The 23452-nt window shown below is 41.2% G+C and overlaps 1 protein-coding gene across 1 annotated transcript in view; it reads right to left on the minus strand.

Moving 5' to 3' along the window:
* The window catches only part of gabbr2 (gamma-aminobutyric acid (GABA) B receptor, 2), a 174861-nt gene that overhangs the window by 53626 nt on the left and 97783 nt on the right, over positions 1 to 23452 (minus strand). The window contains exons 5-11 of the mRNA XM_071500682.1: positions 18848 to 18913; positions 18165 to 18353; positions 17203 to 17445; positions 11076 to 11136; positions 3012 to 3092; positions 1983 to 2133; positions 1514 to 1646 (exon numbers count right to left, since the gene is read on the minus strand). Of these exons, the coding sequence (XP_071356783.1) occupies positions 1514 to 1646; positions 1983 to 2133; positions 3012 to 3092; positions 11076 to 11136; positions 17203 to 17445; positions 18165 to 18353; positions 18848 to 18913 (924 nt within the window). The remainder of the gene's footprint in view (positions 1 to 1513; positions 1647 to 1982; positions 2134 to 3011; positions 3093 to 11075; positions 11137 to 17202; positions 17446 to 18164; positions 18354 to 18847; positions 18914 to 23452) is intronic.

Genomic DNA, 23452 nt, shown 5'->3' on the forward strand with positions numbered 1-23452 from the left:
TGATCTGACAGGTATTTGCATCTTTCTTGAGAAGTTCATTCAAAACAGCATTGTGAAGCATTCTAAAAATAAGAAGCTGTCAGGTTTATTTTTTGTCTCCTAGTGTTGAGCTCTGGGAGAACGTCCTGGACCATGGAAGCTGTCACACTCCTGAGAGCATTTCATCTTAATGAGAAACAAAATGTAGACCTCTTAGTGCTTTGGCACAAAGGACACTGCTGAAGTGTTTTAAAAGCTTAGAATTTGAATATAGCCCACAAAAATCCTAATATAGCTGCAAAACCTGTATGTGTGTTTGCTTGTGTGCTTCTATTTACTGTGTTTGACTGCTGCATGTGATACACGTGTTTTTCTGTTGTGAACCGCATCTGCACCACACATCCTGTATCTCTCCACACATTTACACCTGTCCCTCCTCTCGTGACACTCTCCACCATATCTAGAAAGCAATAAAGCTGGGCAGGGACAGAACAGTGGGTAAAGAAGACAGCAAAAAACAATTACAGCAGCTATTCTCAAGGAGACCAGCACATATTGATTGATGGTGAATGGATCAACCTCTGTGATTCTTTGCTGTAGAAACTTGTCTGAAGTGACAAGCTCTGTTTTGGCTTTGAGCTTCAGCCAGGTGGTGGCAGAGCAAGACGTGCCCTGCCTAATATTACTTCACTGTGCCTGTGTGTGTGTGTGTGTGTGTGTGTGTGTGTGTCTGGGAGGGTGGTATCTCTGTGGAAACCAGTTATCACTGTAATCAAAACTCTTTAATTAATCCAGCATGTACATAGTCACACAGTAATGCTACCTGGGGGGAGACACTTAATGTGCTCCATGCTAGCTAGAGACCTGGAGTGAGAGATTCAATCAGTTTACACTTAGAGCTTGTCACATAGTTCATGTGATTAGTCTTTCAGTGGCATTCTCCATATTTTAGCTCATTTTATATATATGGAGTAAGAAAAATGCTAAAATGGCCTGAATGTCATGTACTATACTTGCACTGAATTACCTGAATAGACCATCATCTAAAAATAAATATAATATACTTCACTGTATAAAATAATATCCAGAGAGATTAGTCAGTGCACTCAGTAAATTCAATGATTAAAGTTAATCTGGTTAAATAAGTGTTTTTAAGTAAATCATTTAAGGATTTGCTGGGCGTTTAAGTGAGTGGTGTGTTCAGCTGTCAGCAGTGGCAATCAAAGAAGTTAAAACAATCAAAATAATTGCATCAGAGCTTAAACAATTAGCTGAATGACCAGTTGATCAAGAGAAAATTAACTGGCAACTATTTTGATTATGGTTGATGATTATGTTTAAGATGCTTTTCAAATTAAAGGCCATCCATCAAGAAAATAATTAGCTGATTAATTACTAATGAAAATAATGGTTAGTTATAGCCCTAAACTGCATTATAAGCAAAATTCAAATGAGCCTAGTGGAACTGAATATGAAGGTCATCCAACTCCTACTTTTATTTTCTGTAGCAGTGAAAGGTGTGGAGGAAACTCACAGTGCAGAGCGTCTCAAACTCTTTGTCAGAGACAAAACCTCCATCCAGACCAAAGAGGAAGATAGAGGCGTAGGAGAGCATGCCTCCTAGGATGATCAGGTTGTTCATGTAAGGACTGGACATCTTGATTAGTCTGGATGAGAATAGATTAAAATAGAGAGAAAAGAACAGAATCCATCAGTCTAAAAGTACTGGTTAAGTATGATATTCTTGTACAGAGAGTGAAAAGTGAAATAATATTGTACCTCCATATGGTTAAAGATTAATCATCATTCTCATGCTTCATTATTCTTTCATTTCAATACTGCCCAATCTCCCATGATTCCTCCCGTCCTTCATTCATCCCTCTCTTTTGTCTCCCTTAACACCAACCCCTCATTTGCTTTCCCACTGCACCATACGTGTATCTGTTTCATCTTCAATAGCTAGCCTTCACCTAACCCCTCCCTCACCAAGGCTGGAAGCTGACCTGTGGTTGCGGTTCTTGATGTTAAAGAACAAGAAGGCCCCGGCCATGAGCATGCCCAGTATGGTGATGGTGGACAGGATGCTGTACAGGGGCACGTTGATGTGGCGGCGCTGCAGACGCACAAACGTACGATCCTTGGGAGGCTCCACACCTTAGAAGGAGAGGAAGTGTGACGCACAAACAAAAAACATAGTGATTTAAGGCAGTCTCTCAACATGAGTGAGCCTCAAACAGAGTGCGAATGTGAAAGTTGTTCTCATGACATATTGTCCAGTGGTTTTCGAGACAGTGTCACTTTCTCCAGTGAGGTTTCTCTTTGACGACTCAAGATGACCTCTTTCAAATCTTTTTCTTTTTAACTCCAGAACAGTGACACTGCAGCACACATCCAGTTATTTGAGACCTCCTTCCTAGTCCCCAGTTCCCCCTAGATGAGTGCATGTATCTCAAAGCACCACAGTCAAGTTATTGTGGTTAGATCCTGCACTTTCTTATCTTTTGCTCTATTTTTCTTCTGTCAGTGTGCCAATCGATCGCAATGGCATCATCTTACACATCTCCACTTACTGTGGTCAGGGATGTGGAAACAAGCATTTTAGATGGTACCGTCCTAGAGTTTCTGTATGTGGGGCAAGGGTGGTGAAGGGGAGAATAGCCAGGGGGATTGAACAAATTACAAAGTATGTCAACACAAGCAAACACAGGAGGGGTGAAAAATCTACTGGTAAATAATTTAGCTGAGAGAGGACAGCGTAGAGTGGTAAAGGAGAGTGGTGAGTCCCTACACTGAGTGATGCTGGTGTCTGAGTATGGATGTGTGCTGGAGGGAGGGTGTGGGTTCAAGTGAGCAAGTGAACGAGTGAAGGGAGTGATGGGCCTGTAACATATATAAAAACACACATTAGAGGCATCAGGATCTTCTTCTTCTTCTTCTTCTTCTTCTTCAGTGAGCTTAACATCTCTTAGTCAACGCTCACACAGTCAAACACAACAGCGGGCACATACACTCATATCTAGTTTTCTTCATACCTTGGAACCTTATGGAGTTGTTGATGAGGTCCAGCACATCAGCAATTGCATTGTACTCTCCCACCTTCACTTCCTGGCCATCTGTTAAAAAACACACACACATACGTATGTAGATATTATTACAAATACCTGTAGTTAACCTGTGCACTGGCAACTGGATGCCATTTCCTTCACTACACTTCCAAAGCAATTAAAGCTGCTGCGTGAAATAGTTTTAAATGAGACAAACAGGATGCAGCAATGTTAGTGGCTCTGCTAACATTGCTGGTGCTCTGTGCCAAATGCTGTCAGCACACTAACATGATCGCAATGACACTTTCTGTTTTTTTTAAATCCTAAAACAAACAAACAGTGTCATTTAGCAGCCCAATAACCACAAAACAGTGAACATCTCAGCAAAACTAAAAACAGCAGATCCCACCACCATTCACCTTCCAACCCACTAGCATAAAGAGTCCAAGTACAGGTTTAGCAAAGCGGTGAGAGAAGCTAAACGACTGTACTCTGAGAAACTTCAGCTCCAGTTCTCAGCCAATGACTCTGCTTCTGTCTGGAAAGGGCTCAGACAGATCACTAACTACAAACCTAAACCCCCCCACTCCACTAATGACTTCCGTCTGGCCAACGATCTGAATGAGTTCTACTGCCGCTTTGAAAGACAGTGGGACAAGCCTGACACTAACCTCCACATCAGAGCCACATCAGAACCCCCCTCCTCCCCTACCAAAGGAACGTCTCTCTCTATCCTGGAGAGAGATGTCAACAGGCTTTTTAAGAAGCAGAACCCCCGCAAAGCAGCCGGTCCTGACTCTGTCTCTCCATCATCCCTGAAGCACTGTGCTGATCAGCTGTCTCCAGTGTTCACAGACATCTTCAACACCTCACTGGAGATCTGCCACGTGCCAGCCTGCTTCAAATCCTCCACCATCATCCCTGTCCCCAAAAAACCAAGGCCCACAGGACTAAATGACTATAGACCCATTGCCCTGACCTCTGTGGTCATGAAATCATTTGAGCGTCTTGTCCTGTCCCATCTCAAATCCATCACTGACCCACTCCTGGACCCCCTGCAGTTCGCCTACAGAGCCAACAGGTCTGTAGACGACGCCGTCAACATGGCTCTCCACTTCATCCTCCAGCACCTGGACTCCTCAGGGACCTATGCCAGGATCCTGTTTGTGGACTTCAGCTCTGCCTTCAACACCATCATCCCGGCTCTGCTGCAGGACAAGCTCTCCCAGCTGAGCGTGCCTGACTCCACCTGCAGGTGGATCACCGACTTCCTGTCTGACAGGAGGCAGCACGTGAAGCTAGGAAAGCACGTGTCTGACTCCCAGACCATCAGCACTGGATCCCCACAAGGCTGCGTTCTTTCTCCTCTGCTCTTCTCCCTGTACACCAACACCTGCACCTCCAGCCATCAGTCTGTCAAGCTCCTGAAGTTTGCAGACGACACCACTCTCATTGGACTCATCTCTGATGGCGATGAGTCTGCCTACAGGTGGGAGACTGAGCGTCTGGTGGCCTGGTGCAGGCAGAACAACCTAGAGCTAAACGCTCTGAAGACAGTGGAAATGATAGTGGACTTCAGGAAGAGCCCAGCCCCACCCACCCCCATCACCCTGTGTGACTCCCCCGTGGCTACCGTGGAGCATTTTCGCTTCTTGGGAACCACCATCACACAGGATCTCAAATGGGAGCTAAACATCAGCTCCCTCATCAAAAAAGCTCAGCAGAGGATGTATTTCCTGAGGCAATTGAAGAAGTTCAACCTGCCAAGGACTATGATGGTGAACTTCTACACCTCCATCATTGAGTCCATCCTCACCTCCTCCATCACCATCTGGTACGCTGCTGCCACGGAGAGGGACAATAACAGACTGCAGCGTATCATCCACTCTGCTGAGAAGGTGATTGGCTGCAATCTTCCGTCCCTCCAGGACCTGTACGCCTCAAGGACTCTGAGGCGTGCAGGGAAGATTGTAGCTGACTCCTCCCACCCTGGACACAAACTCTTTGAGACACTCCCCTCTGGCAGGAGACTGCGGTCCTTCAGGACCAAAACCTCTCGCCACAAAAATAGCTTCTTCCCATCTGCTATTAGCCTCATCAACAAGGCTAGAGAGCCCCACTGTTGCTGATCAATTGCACCAATCACCAGAAAAAATTCCTTGTATGTGAAAGCATACTTGGCAATAAAACTGATTCTGATTCTGATTCTGATTCTGATAAAGTATAAGAGTTAAGGAATCACCAAAGTAATTTCAGAATGAGTGAACAGAACATGCAATGAACAAGAATGTCTGTATCAAATGTCACTGCAATCCATCAAGTGGTTGAAACGCCAGAGGAAAAGATAGGGGACCAACTAAGTCCTTGGGTAATGTTGCCTGAGATCCAGGAATGTCTGCACAAAATTTAGTACTAAATTCGAGCCGTTGATGATATTTCAGTCTGAATCAAAGTAGTGGACTGACCAACTCACAGCCCAACATTGCATCACTAAAGTCACGCCACTCACAAGGCTAAAAATTACACGTTTGACCCACAGCCCAACTACTGGCTAAATGGTTATCCCAGTTTTGGAGTCTTCTGGCTTGTTTCTCTGGCAAGTTTTAAAATATTCCAGGTAGTCAAATTAATTCAGCATTGAAGTGTTAAAATGATGGATCACTGATACAAAGCAGCTTACTAGGTTTATAAGATATAGCTCTAGTCATCCATATTTGGAGAAAATGCAACAGATTCCACTTTGAGTGAACAAGTAAATCTAATTCAAACAGCAATTGAATACAGTGAAGAATAGCCCAGTTTTAAGCTGTAAAGTCTGGCACAGAGGTACATCCTCACAGAGCTTTAAATCAGTGGGAGATCTTCCAAAACCCATTAGTAATATAACAAAATATCCATAACATAGAATTTTAAGACACTCAGTAAGATTGTCTTTTATGATTCTCCATTGGTAGCTTTCAGATGCAGCTTAATATGATCAGGAAATGTTCTTTCTGTTTTATACAGTCTCAATTATCAGTTTATTTTACCTCAAGGAAACCTAAAGGGCAATGAAGAGCAGATATCACAGAAACCAGCTCACAGAAAAAGACGTAAAAAAGCTCAGATGTAGCAAGAGCAGAATTCAAATTTACACTATGAGAAGAATCATCTGGAGAGGAAACAATGTGTAAATCCAATACTTCTTTGGTATTTATAGTGTATTATACGTTGACTTAAACATTTTTAGATACAGTCAACATTGTAAATTGCTGTACACCCCAGCCTGTAAATACCACAGTTTCTCTGGAGCTCTGCTCAAGCACAGGTATTTCAGGATTTCACTTTTAGGAACAAGGATGAGTCCCTCAGGTGAAATATTGGAGGAAGCATGACCTTGTCAAACAAACCTGGGCCTTCACTCATCTTCACTCATAAAGATTACTCACTTGGAGTGTACACAAGGGAGGAGAGAAGCAGGGGATGGGAGGAGAGGACAGATTATTCTGATTCTTTTTTTGTAAGCACTACAAACAACCTGCAATTTCTTCTGGTTTGCGTGCACACATCTCTCTCTGTTATCACTCTTACAGGCCCATTGAACTCCTCTGTAGCATTGTCCTTGACTAGGAAAATGATAGATAACATCAGCTTTTGCAGGATCACAGGGCACTGTGTTCCCCTCTCCTCTCGGTGAATCACCTCATTTGATCTCCAGCTCTGGCATCAAAGCATCAGCAAAACATTGAAAATCTTAGACTGTATGTGACCATTTAGGTACATTTCGTGTGCATACACAATCAGGATTTGTATTTCTCAAACTTTTTAGCACTGAATGATCAATGACTGTGTTTCCCTTGACCACATCCTTTGTTTGGATCTTAACAGCAGAAGGGATTGTATATCAGCACTCTTACTTTGACGTGCTAAAATACTATCCCAGCACTCTATCCCCACAGGGAATATTCGTGGCCGCAGCAGGCTGGTAAAACTCAACGTGTCATTCAGTATGTGTAATCACATCTCATACCTTTGTGTTTGTTTGCTCACTTTAAAGAATTGTAAATACAGGTGTGATTTTCTTAATCTGTTAACTTTTAACTGATATTCTGATATTCTGATACGATAAACCACATGAAAAAGATTTAAAGGCCCTGAAAGTGTATTTTCTCCATCAGCTTCTTATTATCAGCGACAGGGACGTACGTGAGCTGCCAAAATTAGAACAGTTATAATACTAAATGAGAATTTTCTGCATCTTTGTTTTTGTCCTTGTTTTCACTCATTGGTTTGAAGTGTGTGGGAGCTCAGACGAAAAATAACAATGTCATGTAGTTCAGTGCACCAACCAGGGTTTGAGGATAGCTATTAACTCTTACTTTAATACTGGCTGTTGCTCATTTAGTCATGAATATTTGATATCCTTGGGAAATACTCAGGATTTGACAAGAGTTACATTTACATGTCATTTTACTCACTAAAACACAATATGTATCACTGAAGTCTTATGTATAAGTTAAATGCATTTTCTTGATCAAAAGACATTTGTCAATAAGAATTATTTGAATACTTTAAATGCAGACTGTTTACATCAGTGTTTACTTGCTAAATATTTTCTTCTTCACTGCTACATTCTTTGCATCTTTCACCACCTGTAGATCAGTGGGATAGTGTGAAACCAGTGGCAGAAATGAATCACCCACTGCGACCCACATACGTGTTATAAACAAAACAGATACCCCCCTTAAAAATCTTCCTCTATAACACTATCAGTGGTCAAAAACTCCACAGGGAGACTTTAAAGAACAAAACCACCAACAGCAAGACCGCTACAAAGGTGAGTCATATTCACCTTGTCATGTCAGTTTGGTAACCACTACACTTCATGCTGTATCTGATGCTGTATCTCTTGTTGTAAATATTGCTCCTCTTTCTCAATGCACTTGTTATGTCTTTACTGTAATTCTCAAAACTTGCATTTGACATGCTCAATTTTTTTTGCACCTGCAACTCAAGCACAGGTGACTTGGCCTCGTGCTGGTTTGAAGAAAGTGGTGAAAAAAAGTGGTGATTGCTGGACCTCATTCCAGCATCTCTCTTCCATAATGCTGATTAACAGGCATCTTTGTAAATGTGTTTGTGAATTAATTTAGAGTTATTTTTCATATTAGTTCACATTAGTTTTCTTTTGAGTGCATTTACATACACACTATGTTCCTGGTTATGTTTTGTGCATGGTCACAGCTTATGCCGGTTTCAGAAACCCGGATAAGACTTACCTGAACTGCCATGTTTTTCATGTTCCATGTAAATACCATATTACAGATATAATCAAAGAAAGAAGAGGGCTCAAAACTAGGGTACTTATGCATATGTAAACATACTCTTTGATCAAGTTTCAAGTCAGATCTGTGAAATTCAAAAAAATTGCTGCTATATTTAAAAACATTGGTGGTATAGTTCAATAATATTCTTGTGAGCTGTTTAAGTTTGCCTGGAGGTAAACTGACAGCGATGAGGCCGGTGCTAGTACGAATTCCTGCAGAAGAGGAGAGAAAAACATGAGAGTAATTCTTACTTAAGGAGTCTTGTGGATAGTAAATCCTATCACATATCTCTAAAGATCCAAACATCTTAACCTTTTACACACACACACACATCACATCTTCCCCTTTCTGATATATACACCAATCAGTCACAACATTAAAACGAGTTACTGCTTTTTATGTTGTGGCTGATCGGTTTATATATGTAATTGAACCTCTCTCCTCCTTACAGCATTACAAAGGCCATGGTTCCTTATCTACCATGCCTGGCAGTGCATTGATTTAAAATCTGCACTCAGAGGGACTGCAACTGCGATCAAGACCTCTGGTAGCGAACTATCTCTTATCCCCATGAGAGACAGTGGGAATGAGAGCCGTCGAGGCCCCTGACTAAGAACGTCTGACAGTGTAAAATGGAGGATCAGAGGCTGAGGACAGATGATAGGGTCATGTTGAGGATCACTGCCTTTTGAAATATTCAAGCTGGGGCTGTCCCTCCTCTCCTTTCCACCCAGCTCAGACTCTTGGCGTGTCAAAAGGGTGACAAATTCACAATCCCTGACAAGTGAGGAAGAAGTGATAGAGTGAAGGCTAAGGAGGGATGGGGGAGATATAATGTGGCTAGAGGAAGATAGTGAGAGATAGCTGTAACATACACTGTAGGGGAAGATTTAGTTGAAGAAAGTGAATGTGGCAGACACAGTGGGCAAAATTAAGACACAATAAAATCAGTACATGTACTAAGAACTATTGATTTTTGAGTCTCCTGCTGATCTGCATTATTGTCCAGGGGACACAGGGGAAGAGAGGAGCCACTTGCAGCTGCAAAACAATAGTAAAAATTGTGGATTGTGGCACTCGAAGGATGACTTAAAAAACAGAACAAGTTGAGTTGATGAGATAAGTCTTTGGAGAATCATTTTGCTTTTCTTGACGTCATTCCATTCACAGTTTAACGATTGTACACATGCACTTCCTGTTATTCTCTGTTAGTGCAGAACATTGATCTTGGGGGAGTTTTGCTCACAACTAGAATGTCGACATTTGGAAGACATTGGATTTTGGTTACTTAACTACACAACTTAAAACTAACAAAATATCATTGTCAGCTGTTGACAGTATTCTACGTCAAATTAACGCTGGCATTAGACGTTGTCCTGACATTAATTTTCACCCGACGTCACAACCTACATTCAACCAAATACCAACATTTAATGACGTCAGTGGCCAGTTTCATGCCTGATGGGATACTACACACTTATTGACTGTGCTAATTTTGTGTGAATTAAACAAGGAATCACAGTAACATTGCTGTAAATTATGTGTGTTCTCTTTTTATTAAACCCACTGAGCCTGGGCTGTAACATCATTATCATTATATTGTTATTGAAAGCCCGTACATGCTCGGTCAGTTACGAGCAGAGGTAGACACACCAGCATGTGAATGAGCACCTACATACTGCCCTCTGTCTCTCGTCTGCTCTCAGATGGAAAACACACACGCACGCACGCACGCACACACACACATACACACACACACACACACAGTGTGATGTAAGCAGCCAGAGGGATGGAGCCCCTCTGCAGTGGGGAAGATAAGATGGTTAGGCAGACAGGGCTGAACAGCACCATGCAGTGTGCTACATACAGTCTGGGGAGCCTTGGAGCTGGGAATCCCCTGCATCGAGATGCAGTCTCTGAGTTTTTCTGCCACTCAGCAGGCCCCGCTGGCTTAAAAACAACCTCAGGATGATGCTATGAGGATAGAGAGCTGAGGCATGTTTTTATATGCAAACCTTCACCATCTATACATACTATCACCACAGAGGAGGAGAGAAGGCGCAGTAAAGCACCATGGACCTTGTACTTTATTGTTTTAGATTCACCTAACTTGCGCTCATACAGATACGGACTGAACATGCAGCCCCATACAGAAAGGCGTAAAAGCGTAAAAGATTTGTGTTTATGTTTTCTGACAAACAACCCTTGCAGTTGTGCAAATCCTCTCCAAAAAAACAACTAATGAGATAAATCTGTGTACAGAGCATTTGACTTCGAAAAAGTGTGAAATCTTTCAGCATCCCTCTCCTGCGAATATGACTCTGCTTAAAGCTTTTCTTAAGCCCTCTTGGATCCATTATAGGTACCAGTATATCAACCATGGCAGCCTTCTGACTCGAGAAAAATTGGGAAGTGGCTTTCCAAAAGGCTGCAGTAATCCTTCAAAATTTCTGAAACAACTATTGGTTTTATTGAACACATACACGAGTGGTTGGAATTCAAAAAAGTTAAAGCAATAATTTTAACTCCAGCTCTAAAGAGTCAGAAGAACAAGTGCAGGTGGCTGGAGATGGGTGTGACAGGCTGAGTGAAGTTAGCACGAAAGATACATCAATATGGCAAAGTTCTTCTTGCTTTGAATTAATGTTTTCCATTCAAAATTTGTAAACAATGAAACAATGAAACCTGACAAGAAAACTGAAACAGGTTGATTTAAGGAGTACAGTAGCAGTAAGGTCCAACATACCTTGAAACTGGTTGAATTTTATTGTGCCCATCCTCTCTCCATTCCGAAACATGACTTGACCCTGAAAAGAAAGAAACATAGAAAATAGAAAATGTATCTTTAATATAACATTGGACACACATAAAACATTTCATTCTCCTAAGGAAGATGCAGCATAAGCAGTAAAATGAATTTGAGTAGAAGAAAAGATAGGTGCTTACTCAAACTAAATTTATGCACAATGCTTTCCTGATACTGGAGTGTTGGCAAGCAAAGGGCAGTCTCGGCGGCTGCCCACTGCATCTCATTTGATTAGAAGTGGCCAAAATTGATTTGTTTATAGAGGTAAACAAAATTATCTTTCAGCCAATTCATTTGCTAATATCCTTGGAACAACATAAGGTCAGCAAGGCAGTCTGATCTAACTGCTTTTGCTCATTTAGCACTGGTAGAAATCTGGACTCAGACAGCATTTAAAAGGTAATTCTTTAAGAGAGACTCACGTTTTGCTAAAGAACAGAGTGTAGTGTTCAGTGAATATTTCTAAGATTTTATTCATCATTTCATGTCTAGATATTGATTTCTCTCCAAAACGGTGCGTTTACCGGTCAAACAACCTCCATAAAATTAGGGAAAAAAACAACAAATGAAAGTCTCTGATTTAAACTCCACAGGAACAAGATAAAACAGGAGCTTCTGGAAAATGCAGACAAGGTAGACAAAAGCAATTCAACTTTGTGGCAATATCGTAAGCCTTATTCAAATCAGTTTTGGCTTCTGTCGCTTTATCTTCTCCCACGTAGTCTCTCCCTTGTTCTATTTTCTCCCTCCCTCTCTTTATCGCTCTCTCCCTCTTCATCTACCAAGACTGTTCAATTAATTCACCATCTGCATACAGAGATCCTTAATTACACATTTAACTGGGTTTACATATTACTGGCTGGCTAACAGCTAACAGCTAACAGCTAACTCTCTCTCTCTCTCTCTCTCTATATATATATATATATATATAGAGAGAGAGAGAGAGAGAGAGAGAGAGAGAGAGCGCATTTGCATTGGCTGATTAAAAGAGAGCTGAGGGGGATATACAGGGAAGGAAGCTGGAGAGCCAATTCTGCCTCAAAAAGATGGCAAGCTTTGAAGTAGCAGAGCAGGATCCCACCCCTCTGTTTGAATCCCAGTCTTTGTGTGGCATCTTTGATGTTTGTTTGAGTGTGCGCATGCATGCGTGTCCACGTGCTACGTGTGTGCACTTAATATGTTGTCATATTATGCTTTTGTACATGTATGTGTCCCTAATGATTTATGAGTGTGAGCTAGTCCTGAGTCTCAAGTGTTGCCATGTTACCCATGTGATGAGTCCTCTGCTACCAATTGCACACCACAGTGTCAGTCTGACTTGCCAACGCCAACAAGTTACCTTTGTCACACATTGGTCTTTCCTTCAATACACTATGCAATTATGCCATGGGTACAAGTAGGACAATGCAGTGCACCTCAGCTCAGCTCATTAGGTATTTCATTCAGATAACGATTGTGTGTAAACAGGGTCAGGCAATGTGGGTTGAAAATACGGAACTTGACTTAAACCTGTAATGAGTGTGAGTGTACGTATCCAGGTTTCAAGAGTAGCTGCACCATCATGCTCTCGCTGTGCATTAGTATTGCCATCATAATTACCCTTCACATCAGCAAAAGCCGAGCTATCACAAACCTTACTGAAATGGCATTTAGTTATTTTAACAGCCCCCAATTTGTTCTCTCAAGTGTAAACACAGTTTGTAGAATATGCAAAGTAGATCAAACATATGCAGAGGCACTGACTCTGACATTCTTAATTGGAAATAAATGTCTGTGCAACAAAGATAAATTAACCTCTTTTGACCAAACATCAAAGAAGTTACTGTAAAGCCTCTTTCCACAGGGTATTGTGCTCCACTGCAGCTTAGGCAACCTCACCGGGTTGTATTGACTCAGACAGGTGTCCCTTGTCTAGTATTCAAAAGACGTTCAGACCTGTGTCCTAGTCATGGCTGATGGAGGACTCGCTGAGTCTAGGTGTGTGTGTGTGTGTGTGTGTGTGAATGTGTCTTTCTGAGGTGAGATGAGGGAGGCGGCCAGGTATCACTTTGTCTGTGGAGGTGAGAATGCTGTCAGTGACAGGAGTGCTGGGGTCAAATGAGATGGCGCTCTGTTGACTGCAGGTGTGACATCCTCTGGGTTTTCAGGGTTTCGAGGTAGGAACACTGTCAGTGTGAGTGTAACTGTGATGCACACACATGCATATGCGTACACACATGCATATTAGCAGAGAAAAACAGATGCGCAAAACTGACCCCTTCTGTCTCGCCTCAGTGCATCTATTTAAGGTGACTGTCTAGCCTAAGGCTGTACTACTCACTATTACCCAGAAAGATACTGATACTAACACAGTGACCACTGACCACAGACACAACAACAGTGAAATCAACTGAAACTCACACTTGTCATCCCCCAATCACAAGCTGTTGTGTCTCTTCCAATCCAACCCTCCCTGGTGAATTCCAGTGTACATTATCCTGTGGTTGTAGCAGCGATCTGCACTCTCTATACCCTGGAAGATCTCTCCCAGCTAATGTCAGGCTTCTCTGTGGCCCCGACAGCAGCCAGATCAATACTGTGGAGCCCTCGATGATCACTCTCCTGCTGCTGCAGCTGCCTCCGCCACTGATTCAGCAGCAGGACTGAGATCAGCGCAGAACGGACATGGCGTGGTGCAACAATGCATGTGTGTGTACATAGCAAACGCAAAGTATAAAAATCGTGACATCAGGAAAGACACAAGGCTTGAGTCAGGGTATGGCCCCGTACGATCAGGCAAACATCCACACATAACATTTAAACTGAGGATAAACAGCCAGAATTTGTTCGTACAGGGATTAATTTTATTGGAAGCGCAGTGGACGTTATTGCAATTTACAAGAAAACCAGGTGAACTGTGTAATACCTGCTTTTAAATCTGAATTTGAAAATAGAATAAAAGATATATGCAGTGTGGAATGGAAATTGCTTTCCTGTGTCTTTGTTGTCCTGTGTGGGTGGAAGTTTCTATGTGCTAAGTGTGTACCACATAAGAAAATGCTTTTGATCTCATTTCATGTAATCCCTTAAAAGAACAGCTATAATGGTCGAAAGACCTCAAATCTTTTGGTACAAAGATGCATTTAATTATATTGCAACGCCTCTTCAGACAACATATTTGTTTGCCACATACACAATATTTTGCTCAGAATTTTTTTTTTTATTCTTCCGAGGATTGTAGTTGTTAAAATAAGAACATCATTATAAGATTTGGCTGGTTAAACAATGTTCTGAATATGACAGAAGATTTAGTTCAGCTATTCTGAAAATTACCTGTAACCATGTCCATTTCCCATCAATACATTATTTGCAGACTATGTTTTAGAATTTCATGTTGTTATGTAAAAATAAATAATCATATTGTAACGTCAAAACTATACACTCTCTAAAATCTCAAAATCAAGTGGTTGATGCATATTTTCTTCATCTACATGATCTGTTTATTATTAACGCACTTCACTTATAAAGTGGTCAGTCAGTGATGGCTCTTTAAGGTCAAAAGTAACCAAACACATTTAAGTACTATACTTAAGTGCAATGTAATGTAATCTCGTTTAAGTAATCTCATTTTTATAAAACTCAATACTTTTATTTTCCTCCTTTCAGACAGAACACTCTAAAAAGAGGCCTTTCTTCATAATGACCACTGTTACATTTGATGTTTGCCGCAAATCCCTGTTTCCACTTAATAAAAATGTAGAATTCAAGACTTTTACTTGAGTACTTTTCGTGTGCGATCACTACATTTTCTTAAGTAGCAGATTTGAGTCCTTCTCCCACCACTGATGGCTACATATGTAGGATCAATATGAGTCAATACAGATGTGAAAGGGGAGAATTGCTAGTCTATTCAAACAAGTAGATTTCATCATCTTTTGTGTGCCTGGAGTAAGAAATGAATGAATTGTTACATGGTCATCAATATTCCCTGCACTGCTTTGCTTTCCTGAATCTCTGAGGAAAGGCTCAATGTCAGCCTGCTCCCGATCAGCAGCCCTGAGTGGGTCTGTGCTGAGAGAGGTGAGAGGAGAGGGATGAGGATTGAGGACCCAAAGGATTTGGTATAGCACTGCGCACACATACAGTGTACCACCAGTGACATTAACCCCCGAAGGGCTTGACAATAATCCAAGTCGGTAGCCTGTGCTGATTTTCTCCATGGCTATTTTCTTTCCCACTCTTTCGTTCTCCTTCTGCTGACATTTATACTGGAGAAAAAACTGTAACTCAATCTTATTGACTCTCTCTTGTGTCCCATCATTTTTTTCTCTCAGTCCATCAGATTTGGTGAATGACTAGAAACAAAATATGAAAAAAGAAGAACTTTTTTTTTTGGACTCTTTCTTTTTTATCCTCTGTTCCATTGTTTAGGCCATTTATTTGTACACACAGTTATGAATATGATAAAATATGAGTAATGTTCCACTGTACTGTAGGGCTCTGCATGCTTATTGGCAGTAGAGCCTGGGAGCAGCGTGGCATACTCTAATAATGGAGTGGCCTTTACAGGGGAACAGGAGATATCCTCTAATAGCTCAATAGGAAGTGAGAGTGAGAATACACACACACACACACACACACACACACACACACACACAGCTTGGAGCTAGCATAGCCACCAGGATCAATCTTGAATGCATTGGAGTGAGTTGGCAGCACCAAATGACATCACTTCAGGCTTCATGCAGAGATAAGGATGGCTAAGTAACTCTCTACAAACAAGCTTCCAGCCTTACAGAGTAGTAATTAATGCCTTTATGTGTTGTTCTGACATTTGCCCACTCAATACAAACATAGTACATATTTCATTTAACATATAGTGTTTACATGCATTAACACTTAAGGCCACACTTTGAGTTATTCAAAAAATACCCTTATTCATCAGCCTTAGTGTGTTGATTGTGTTGGTTTAAAGCATGTTTATGTCTCTGATGTATGTGTGAGGTCTGTCTCTCCTTCACTGTATGTGCCTCATCAATACTAACAAAACATTTTGTCTGCATCTATATGTAAATGTACAATATTTAAGTGTCTGGAGAGGATCCTTGTGTTCACATATGTCAACTAGATGTCTTCAATAGTGCTCTGATAGCTCCAAGTGCAGTATGAAACTGAATGAAGTAAAACAAAGCCACTTTAATTTCCAGCATAATGCCTTTGTGGTATATTTCCAATGTTCATGTTCAGAAAAAACTACAATTACCTCTACGAAGTTGTACACCCCTGCCACTCAAACTAGTTTCAGATTACATCCCTGTTTATCTGTTTATCCAGAATCATATAAAACATTTTTTTGAAATTTTGAGTCCAAGTTAGCATTTATGCTGAACCTGAAAGGATTTCTTTGAGGAATTCCCAAGATATTGCATTCACTAGGCCAAAATTGTGTTTTGTGAAGTCATAATGACCTTGACCTTTAACCACCAAAGTCTAATCAGTTCATCCTTGAGTGCAGGTGAATGTTTGAAATTTGAAGAAATTCCCTCAAGGCGTTACTGAGAAATTGCGTGTTTTGTGAGGTCACCATGATCTTGTCCTTTGATTACAAAAATTTAATCAATTTATCCATAAGTCCAAGTGAATGTAAAGTTTGGAGAAATTCCCTCAAGGCGTTAGTAGGATATTACATTCATGAAAATCGGGCAGACAGACAGTTGGATAGACAGACGCATGGACAGAGGGAAACATAACCTGACAACCTGATAACCTAAATACATAATGCCTCCGACCCTGGCGATCGCCGGCAAGATGGCATAAAAACATTACTTTTTTATCAAGTTATTAAATTGTTCTGGTTCATTATTTCCCCCTGTACACAGTTAGAATCAGGACATACTGATAATTGTATGTTTAATACACACAAAGAAACTTCCTCCCTCTTGTGCAGCTTGGTGACAATAAGCAGGAGATGACTCCGCAGGAATCAGTCAGAATACAGCTACAAAACCAATCTGACGGATGGATGGACAGACAACCATCACTCCGAGGCATGAAAAAACAAAAAACAGCAATCTGCTCCATAACTTACCGTTACACCGTAGAAGTTGGTCTCGTTCATGACGTCCAGCACCATCTTTCCCACTTCGCGGTCATCCACGGTGAAGTTGTGGTAGGTGTTCTGCCTTTGTTTTATCCGGAGCAGTTCCATCACTCGAGTCAGGGTTTTGGCAATGACCCAGATGCCATCGTAGGCAAAACCGTGAAATTTACTGGCCTCCACACCTTTCTGCTGAAGCTCTCGGCTGTACTCCCTCTCATACTCCTTAGGGGTCTGGAAGAATGTGAAAGCATGAGAAAATGGGCATCTAAGAACCTTTTATATATCTAATAACTTTTTATACCTTTTATACTTTTTTATATATATGTTGTTTTTCTTCAGGAATACAGTCATGTTGGATTACTTCAAATACACTATTATTAGTGTAACTTGGCCCAAGGAGAATGGATTACTTTCCACACAATTTGAGATACAAAGTTACTGGAAATAAGTCTGTTTTGGGATCAGTGTAGCGCAGTGTGAAAACAAACCCTATAATCGATTTTGGTTGAGATCTCTGGTTTAAAAGCATGCATCTAAGATGTCTTTTAGAGGAGTGTTTCTCTACTGTCTCTGGAGATTCTTCCCAAAAACACTTTTCCAACAGATACTCTCAAATACAATCACAGGCGCACTTCAGGTTACAGCCAAAGGAGTGCTACAATCATAAACAAAAACTTTCTGCGATGACTAAGCTCTGCCCTAAAAAAAGAAAACTGTTATATTGTACAATATCGTATGGTAAATTCCACCAATAGTATAATTCAACTACATCTGGTTACCACCCAGTCTTAAATAAATACTAGATTGTATGTGAGGTTATTCAACTCACTGGAATAATAGATGTTTCTCCTTTGATTTAGTTAAATATTGACTTCATGTCTCATGTCACATTAAATTACTTGTTAACAACATGTACACTCCTCTGGAGTACAACTTTGGGTGTTACTCACCCTGCCAGAGATGCCCTTGATCTGCCGAGCGCTGAGAGGCTCAAAGTCCACACTGATGTATCCCTCCATAGCTGTAAGCAGCTTCTTGGTAGTGCAGTTGGTGGTGTTGGCCTGTTCCCACCAGTTGCCCTGGTACCAGCCGGGGATAATCCACTGGTATTTACTGCCAAACATGTTTAGGTTATACGCCTAGGAGGGTCAGAAGAAATGGAGACTGAAGAAGCATAACAGCAGGGAGATACAGTATGGTATATTCTGATTACTATAACTAATCTGCAATTATCCTTGCTTAATGAGAAATGCTGTCTTTCCTGATAGTTCAAATTTAGTGCCAAATGTGCTTGGAAAATTATTGTAAAATCTTGAACGGAGCCTCAAGGATAAATCATGAAATGAAATGAAACTATCTAAAGTCCAAATTATGTGAGGCCAAACAGTTAAGTGAGAAATTCAGCTCGGTCTCATTCTATCTGGGCAAGATTAGTTTATGTCAGCTATGGAAATAAGCAAAATTACACATTTACAGTTTAGTATTACATGTTCAAAGTATTCTGCAAAGCACTGCACCAATTGTATTTCCAAACAATTAAAAGTAGTATAGAATGGCAAGACAATAAAAGACAGCACTGACAAAGTTCATATATAAAGCTTTTTGTTCTAATGAGTAGAGACTGAAGACTTACGCAGCAGAAGACTTTGGAGGCAAGGTTCTCGTCAAACTGCCCGATGATGATTCTTACATCATTGTCCTGAAGAAAGAAAAAAACAAGACATCATGACTTCATGCACATTCTTACATAAAATGTTACAATACATGTAAGGTACCTGTATAGAGTGAAATGTCTATAATGTAAAATGTGCTTTTTATTGTGACTCCATGGCTTTACAGCAATGTTGCAATACACGTAAGACATTTCTATCAAATGAGGTCTGTATGTTATCCTGGAACTGCACTTTAGTCAATACAGCCATTAGGAAAAAAGAATACCTGCGCTAGGATCAGCAGATAAGATGCCTATTCTCATCATGTTGTAACATCACACTTTATTAGCAAATAGACATAGAGCCGGCCATGTTGTGTGTACTGTATTTTTGTCACTATATCTATCTCATCAGCAGCTACAAAGTAAGGCAAACCAGTGGCTGAGAGACCAAGACAATATCAAATTGCAAAGTGTCGATCCATAACAACAGAGACATTAATGTCAGCGGGCAGAATTGCCTTCTTTGCCAACCAGGCTGGAGAGCACAAATTTACAAGGGGATTCAGAGCACATGGCCTGGTGATTGACTAAATAATTCAGATTGCCTGGGTGGAAGTGCAGCATGTTTCATGGTGGGGAAAAAAAAAGATCAGGCTCTGGGGCCAACAGTCTGTCATTTAGTGTGCAAATGCATATGTATAGTACAAGCACAGGCAATATGCACACAAGCAGATGATCACAAACACTCAAAACATAAACACATTTTTACACACACAAACACACACTCACACACACACACACACGCACAGACCAGAATTGCCCCAAATCTAATCTAATTTTACTGACATTTTGATGAATGTACATTTGGTCAACGAGGCTGGAGGTGATGTGTGACGCACTGAGAAAAGTCTGTCATAAGGCCTTTATATGGTTCTGACAGTGCTCTACTGTGTTAGTGTACCAGATCTAGAGGGGCAGTTTTCACTGAGCAATATGAAGGAAATCTACAGACTGACACCATCATTGATGTCCTTCATTGAATAGTAAGTAAAAGAAGACTGGTGAAAATGCTATACATACAAACAACCATAAACTAGTGGCATTGGTGACTTCAAGCAGTAATTTCTGTGAACCTATGGGGCCTGCCTTTATTCTGGATATTGAGAAACCTTTAGAAATACAGTTCAAGAAGTACTCTTCCCTCAGGTAGTCTCTACTGTATGTCATGTATTCACAGATCAGAGGCGGCAACCAATCACTGTCACCGTAACTTCTATTCCTTAGGGCAACTGGACACACAGAACTACCCGACAAGCAAACACAACACACAACAAGTAGACAGACAGACAGACAGGCAGACAAATAGATAGACATAGGCTGGCAGGCTCTTGCTTATGGGATACACACGTAGACACACATGAAAGAGGATGAGCGCTTTTAGAAACTCAATCAAAAGGCTTCTCTGGTGGTTTCTCATCAGAGCCAGAGAGCATGCTGGGACATTCAAGGGGTCTTTTGTACAAAGCCGTTACTGTTGCTCCACTGCCCTGGCACTGTCACAATGTGTATGTGTGTAGATGTGCAAGAAGGGAAGGTAACAACTGCAAACTTTTGTGGGGTGCACCCCTGCGTTATTTTTTCCGGGTGTGTGTGTGTGTGCGGGCGCGCGTGAAGTGCCAGTGGCTACTCAATAACACTGCACTTCCCCGGAGGAAAGGCACTTAACCCAAATGACTCCAGCTATGGCCAAGGACCACAGCTACAGTATGAATTCTGGCCTGCCTGGCAACAACACAAAAAGACTGCATAGTTGTGGGCAAGGACATAAGTGAGTGTGTTTGTACATTGCAGACGGACTGGGGCACTACAGGGTAGTGTTAAGGGCAGCCTCGACCACTTTATCTGTGACAGGGTTGTTTGTAACTTTATCATGGTGATTTATTTGTAATAATGATTTCAGTAATATTGCACCTCATATGCCCAATCAGACACTGTTAAGGCTTATTAAGCACACACACCACACACACAAACACACACACACACACACATATACACACGCACACTGCACTAATGATGGTCTTTTATGTGCTCAGGGGAAATATGATTTGTAGACTGGGCAATCTGCTGCCTCTACCCACTAAAACCATCCCCCCGCTGTCTGTTTGTGATGGTTGCCGCACAGTGAGTGTGTTGTGTACAGACGTGATACATACAAACACATACACTCACAGGACAGGATTGAAGGTGAGCATTAAATGTTATATGCACTGTCATGGCCACATATCTGGTATTTATATCTCAAATGGAATTAACAGGCTGCTGATTTCAAAATGATAGTCAATAAAATAATGTCAGTATGCACGAGAACATTTAAGCATTCCAGACACCATCACTAACCTAACATTAGTGGAGAACTAACTCAACTGATGGAGTCTCAGACACTGAATTTGGTATGGACTGGTCCTCAAAGCTGGACGTTAGGAGGTCAGTTGGTTCAGTTTTCACAGTGTCAAAGTCTTGCTGCACATTATTGCTATTTGGGAGAGATGATTCATAGGGTTTATTTCATTTCATTCTGTATTAAAGAAAAATGTTACGTCTATTTACAACCTGGGTTCTGATATTAGTCATATGTTTTAATCCTGGCCAATAATCACTACCTATTGTGGAGGCTGTAGGTGCACCACTAATGATTAATTCATCTAATATTCTGGTAAAGAATGACGCACTGATGTGTAAATATATTTTAAAAAATGAGTTTTCCAAACAAAGGTTAGCTCATGAATCCATTGGCTTCTGTGTCAAATGTTGGAGCTTATACCAACACAAATACATTCATAACCCATGGAGTGAGCTGAAATCAAAAATCAGAAGAAGTTTTCTAAATAATGTGGTGGCTAAATGGGTCGAGCTTAAGTTAGTTTATAAATCAACCATATTTGAGAACATAACATTTCATGTGTGGCTGCCCCTTTGCCATGCAAGAACTTCTGCATTAGTCAGGCAAAAAATGTCTTTAGAGAAATGGACCATCCCCTGCTACGTCATATTTGAGGGGACAAGAGTTCTGAATGTATAATAAATAATTAAGTTATAATAAATAATAAAGTGTTTTGGTCTTGATTTTGATTTTTTATGCTCTCCATTGAATGCGAGCTCCCTAAACCGTCCATCTGTTACAAAAATCTTAAAAGGCTCCTGTCTGCTAGCATTTTTCTTTAATGCTAAACAGACAAAAACTTGACTTGATTGTTACTAAAATTAGGTGGGTAATTGTGGAAGTGTGTGTGTGTGTGTGTGTGTGTGTGTGTGTGTGTATGTGTGGGTAGGAGTGTAAGCCTGCCCTTGTCTTCTGATGATATTTTGGAAATCCAGTAACAAACAGGGGACAGAGAACAAGAGATGGCTTCCTCAGTGCCCCACAGCCGCCATGCCTGTCTGCTTTTTGAATATTCCAGCAGGACTATCACAGAAGCAAGTGCTCTATTTGTGGATCACACAGTGACGCCATAGCCCCCCTTATCCCACCCACCCCACACACACGTTCTCATACACAATCATACACACAACAGTACCAAAAAAAGACCAGCCTTCACAAGGAAATCTGTGTCACCCTCTACCTCATCATATTACGTAGCTGTCGGGGAGACAGCAAACTGCTGTTGCGAGATGAGCGGGAAACAGACCATTAGGGTGTCGTAGGCCCTCTCCGCCCACCCCATCCAAACGCTCTGAAAAGCTTTCAAGGCGACACTGTGATTTGCATATTTAGAGTTGATCAAGGAAGGATGGTGTCAGCTTAAAATGTCAGCCCTCAAAATGCAGAGTTACACATATGTTTTAGGAAAAACAGCTTATCTTCCAGTTCCTTCACTGTTCCTCTGTCTCCTCATCTCTCTGTTGCATTTCTTTCAACAGGCTCCATCTTGCATACGTCAAATCTTCCTCTCGCAAAAGCAGAACTCTTTTTTCCCTTTCTCCTTCTCCATTCTCGTAACTTCCAACATCTTCTCTCTCACTTCCTATCTGAAAATATATGTATACTCATTCTACTCACAGTCTTCCCCACTATAAACTGTAGCACTGAGATACCGTGTCTATACAGCTTGTAAAAAAGGTCAAATGCATCTGTGATTGCTTCTGTAGATAGTTTGGGTAATTTGGCTTGACTGCATTTACATCTGAATTTCATGTACATTGTCTTTATCTTACAGCAAAGTCTGCTCAACCATGCAAATTACAGCCAAGAGATAATGGTGTAAAGATATACAGGTCTAATTTCTCAATATTGGCCCAATAATGGTCTAATTTCATTCTGTCGCATCTCCTTTGAGAAGAGAGGAAAGGAGAGGAGAGAAAACAAGAAACTGTTGCATGTGTGTATGGACAGTGAGGCCCACAAGTCTGAGACCACTTTCCCATATGCTTAAATGCCCATCAAACAACCATCAGTCAGAGCAGGTCATTAAAGGTCACTGTGAAGACACACACTCCCTCCCCCCGGCCATTACAGTGTCCTCATTAGGGCTCCACTAGTCTCACTGAGATTTTTCCTACTCTGCTCAGTCAAAGTGAGAGACAATT

The sequence above is a fragment of the Trachinotus anak genome, unplaced genomic scaffold (assembly GCF_046630095.1).
Source record: "Trachinotus anak isolate AG129_WGS33_773 ecotype Australia unplaced genomic scaffold, CSIRO_AGI_Tana_v1 ptg000016l, whole genome shotgun sequence".
Taxonomy (NCBI): domain Eukaryota; kingdom Metazoa; phylum Chordata; class Actinopteri; order Carangiformes; family Carangidae; genus Trachinotus; species Trachinotus anak.